This window comes from Budorcas taxicolor, chromosome 3 (genome assembly GCF_023091745.1).
Source record: "Budorcas taxicolor isolate Tak-1 chromosome 3, Takin1.1, whole genome shotgun sequence".
Classification (NCBI taxonomy): domain Eukaryota; kingdom Metazoa; phylum Chordata; class Mammalia; order Artiodactyla; family Bovidae; genus Budorcas; species Budorcas taxicolor.
In genome coordinates, this window is record NC_068912.1 from 12,522,256 (window position 1) to 12,526,832 (window position 4,577).

The 4,577-nt window shown below is 44.2% G+C and overlaps 1 protein-coding gene across 1 annotated transcript; it reads right to left on the reverse strand.

Annotated features, from left to right (window-relative positions):
• Positions 1-509: 509 nt before the first annotated feature.
• Positions 510-3,837, reverse strand: LOC128044726 (T-cell surface glycoprotein CD1b-2-like). The gene is made up of 6 exons (XM_052637134.1): positions 3,717-3,837; positions 3,198-3,464; positions 2,260-2,538; positions 1,761-2,039; positions 1,166-1,259; positions 510-531 (listed from the first exon to the last, which is right to left on the reverse strand). The coding sequence occupies exons 1-6, from the start codon at positions 3,835-3,837 to the stop codon at positions 510-512; spliced, it is 1,062 nt and encodes a 353-aa protein (XP_052493094.1).
• Between the last annotated feature and the right edge of the window lie 740 nt (positions 3,838-4,577).

A 4,577-nucleotide genomic window follows, 5' to 3' on the forward strand; every position in this document is an offset into this window, starting at 1 on the left:
TCTAACAGTAAGGCAGGCTATCCGGAGAAACAAGCTGCTCAGCTGACCCTCGTAGTTAAAAAATCATCCAAATAAAGAGAGTGAAATGATGTTAAAAATGCTCAGCAACCCTGCAAATACAATTACGTCAGCATACCTATAGTTAGTTCGATTTGAAAAATGATATTTCAGCAGAAGCAAAAGAAAAGTTTTAAATAAGAAGTCAAAGGCATGTCACCTTGAAGTTGTGTACATCATTTCATTTATTCCAAGGTATATTCTTTCTCATAAATCACATCTATGAAATCTGAGTGGATCCTGCTAGTGATATTGTCTTATAATAACAATTTTCATTTATGTTTCTGCTAGGGTATAAATTATGATTTATCTTACAACCTACAGGAATAATGATTTGATCAAATGTGATGATTATTTGATAAAATATGATGAGATTGACTCCTAGGCTGACAACTTAAGTTTCAGGGTACCTGGATACTTATTCCAAATGGAAAAGGAGACATGGTCAGGGCTCACAAGATATTCTGATATGACCTGTTAAGAACACAAGCAAAAAAATGCTCAACTTATGAGATATTTGTACACTATGTTCATAGCAGCATTATTCACAACAGCTAAAATGTGAATTAACCCATGTATCTGTTGAGAGATGAACAGGTAAACAAAACAACATCTAAAAGGAAAGAAATTCTAATACAGGCCACCACATGAATGAATTATGAGGACTTAATGCTAGGTGGAACAAGCCATTCACAAAAAGACAAATGATTTCATTTCTATGAGGTACCTAGAGTAGACAGATTCATATAGACAGAAAGTAGAATGGTGGTTGGCAAGGCTTGAGGGAGAAAGGATTGGGGAAAGTGGTTTAATGGGAATAGACTTCTAGTTTTTCAAGATGAAAAGAATTTTAAGGATTGGCTTCATAAATGTGAATGTACTTAAGACTATTAAACTATATGTGTAAAAATGGCTAATGCAGTCAATTTTCCATGATGTATTTTACTGCATTTTTAAAGAAATTACCTACAGATGGGAGTTGGGGACAAAAGGGAAATGTTCTAGCAGAAATGTTGAGACTAAAGAGATGTAATATTAATAGATAAAAAGGAGGGAAAGAATAAAAGGATGGACAAAAGGAAAAAAAGATTAAAAAATGAAAACTCACCAGCGTCTCCAAAACCATAATGCAAGGCATATAGAAAGGATCAAGAAGGGCACTATTACTGCCACAAGTATCAAGCCAAGGGATGCGGGGTGTCCTGGCAATTGGGAGAAAAAGAGGAATGTCACTTCAAAACCATTCTCTAGTTCTCCAGGCCTTCTTGCCCATCTGAGTGTCAGCACCATCATTAACTGCTTCTGAAGCATGGGCATCTCAGGTTCCCTTTCTCAGATTCCCAGAGGTCTTATGCTCACAGCCACCCTTAATCTCTTCTTCTTGCCGAATCCCACTGAGACTACAGTGGGACTACTACTGTAGTAGTGGAGACTGCTTCATTTTGATCTATTGTACAGCTTAGGTCAGCCATTTTCATACCTCCTGCACTGTAGTCCTAGAAATAAACCTCAAAGTCTGTCCCTCTGACTCTCTCTCTTTCTGTCTCCCTGATTCTCTTTCCTCCCTGCCTATCCTCTCTCCATGCTTGTCTTCCTCCCTCCAACTGTCTCTCATCCATCAATACCTCCCCTTCCTGTGTCCCTCTCTCTGTTCTTGAGGACCATTTCCTCCCATTCCAGGTTGGGCCCCAGTTCCTTCTCACCCCAGTACAGGATGATGTCCTGGTCTCCTAGACTGCTGTGCTTCACTCGGCAACTCAGGCCAGCCGCCTCCCCAGCTGCCACATTTAGGGTTACTCGGAGACACCAAGTCCAGTTTGCATTGGGCATGATGTCCCCTTGCTGAGTGCCAGGCTGCTCCTGCTCGCCCCTCATCCACATCACCCGCACAGGTTTTGGGTAGAATCCTGAGACATGGCACACCAGCAGTAGGCGGCCAGGCCCAGGAGTGGGGCCACTGGACAGCCAGGCCTCAGGCTTCACTGGGGTAGGAAAGAGCAGTAGGAATGTCAGATTATGACTCTAATCCAGAGCATGGGGACTCAGAAACCCACAAATTTGGACAGTTGCCTCTTCCACTCCTATGGGCACCAAATGACTAATTGATTAACCATTTCTCTATTTAGGGACTTCTCACTTTTGAATTTAAAGAAAGTGGTAGGAGGAGAAAAAGAAACATCTGAGAGAGAGCATAAGACTAACCTTGCCTCTGCAGTTCTGCCTTCCCTGCATCGAGGACACCCAGGAGATATCGAGGACAGGTTTCTGAGAGGAGCCTCTCAATGATATCGGAGATGCCTTGATACTGAGTCATGAGTGCACAAAACTTCTGCCCCCTGCTGCCGCTGTCTGGTGCAGGCACACAGGAATGATTCTGGATCCTCACAAAATCCAGTCCTCCTAAAGCTCCTTTCAAAGAGCTTCCTATGGCCTCCCCAGAATGCAGCTCACAGCCTGCTATGACCTGGATCACAAAGGGGTCTGTGTGAAGGAAAACTGAGACAAGTTATTAAAAAGCAAACAGGAAAGAAAGAGATGAGAAAAAGGCATAGGACTTTTTATTTTAGTGGCGACAAGTTGAGAGGTGAAATTATTGACCTAAAACCAATTGGAGCATTCAGGACTTTTCAGAAAGAGCACTGGCTAGACGTATGCATATCATCAATGGTGGGGTTAGGCACTTTTAAGGATGTAGAGTGGGCAAGAGGGGAGAGGGGCAACGTGTGATGGAGTCAGAAGTGCAGCATTCCACGGTGGAGGGAAGGGTTACATGTAGAGAAGGGATCAGGCAGCAGATGCTTGAGGACATCAATTGGAGGAGTAGGAAGTCACACTTAAGTTCACTCAAGCACAGAGTAGGAAAGGAGGTTCTTCCTTGGGGTTTTAGAGAAGCAAGTTACATAGATGCAAACAAGAATAACCACAAGAGTGGTCATGTACACAGAAGAGAGCAAGAAACAGGAAGCATCTCAGATACTGGGTGGAGGTATGGAGTTGGGGTTGAAGGCTACTCTGGACAAGTGTGTACATGCAGTTGGATAAAGAGGGGGAAAAGGGACCATCATCAGAGGCAGCAGTAGCCTGACACAAGAGAAACAAAAGTCACTGAGAGTCTCTCCAGATCAGAGGAATATACTCACATTCCAACTGGAACTCATTGACTCGATCCTGCACTTCTCGAGTGAATCCAATGAAGTAGGCTCGGAAGAGGTCCACCAGCTCAGTCATCTCCTCATCACTAAAGTTGCCCTTGGACCAGGGCTTCAGGAAGATGGCAGTGCCCGGGTCACTCTCCCAGCCATGAATCTGCAAGTCATCCAACCAGCCTGAGCCTAGATTTTGAGCCCATGTGCTGTTGACAAAGGTTGAAATCTGCTTGAGATGGAAGGAGGTTGGCCCCTGGAACACTGTAGTGGTGGAAAGATGAGAAGAATGAGGGGGAAATGTGGCATCAGGATAGAATGAAAAAGAACCCAGAGTCTGAACAATAATACAGAGCCTGAAGCAATCCCCTGCCCCCAAAGCTTGTGGCTCCATCACCAGCCTCCAGAATAGGAGAGGGCTGGAGACAGCAGAGCCCAGACCCTTAGTGGTAGGTGTGGCATTCTTTTATCAAGAACCCCTGCACCTGTGCTGAGAGCAGCCAGAGTTATTCTTACCATCCTCATTGTCACCACCTGGGAGGATAACTCCAAGTAACAGAAGTAGTAGAAGAGGCATTTCACTGGGAAGTAGAACTTCTGACTCTCGGGGCTGGTATTTGATCTCTAATTTCAGCATTTTTTTTTTCAGTACTCTAAATTGACTTCCTCTCTTCCCCAACGGACAAATCTTTGACCCACATTGCACATCTCAGAAAAACTGTGCCTCCCACAGCTCTGAACTCCCACTCCACCTCATTTCCATTCTTTGGTCTTCATCTCCTTTTTACGTACCACCCTGGAAAATCTCCCTTGTGATGCTGAAGAGATATTTCACCTTCCCAATCCCTTCTTTCCACATCTATTAAAGAAGAGGGTAATACTAAACAATTGCTGAACTTCCAGTCTCTTTTAATCTAGAAGTATCCTTTGGTTGGTCCACCTATCTCATTCTCTCATACAGCAAATATAGCGCTGACAGTGAGGCAGCAGTAACAGAGAGGCAGTGCAGGTAGTCTTGGAGAGAATGCCAAATGGATCCGTGTGAGTGGCCACAGTACCTTGGTGCACATTCACAGAGAGACCGCCTCTGAGAATGGAGATGCACAGGAGAAAGGGAGATTCTGAGAACCCCAGCCCCCATTTCAAGGAGTCAGATACTGGAACAGTGAACGTATGCTCTCTATACCATTTTATCCTCACCATTAGTATCTCCTGCTTGGCTAATACTTGGCTAAAGGTACTGACAGACTCACTGGGACACGAAGATGATGTCCAGGAAGTATGGTACTCAGAGCTTGATTTTCACTCCACACTAATACTATAAAGGCTCCTCTGTCAATGGCCCATGGTATCAAAGGGAAATCCTGAGTGGAAACA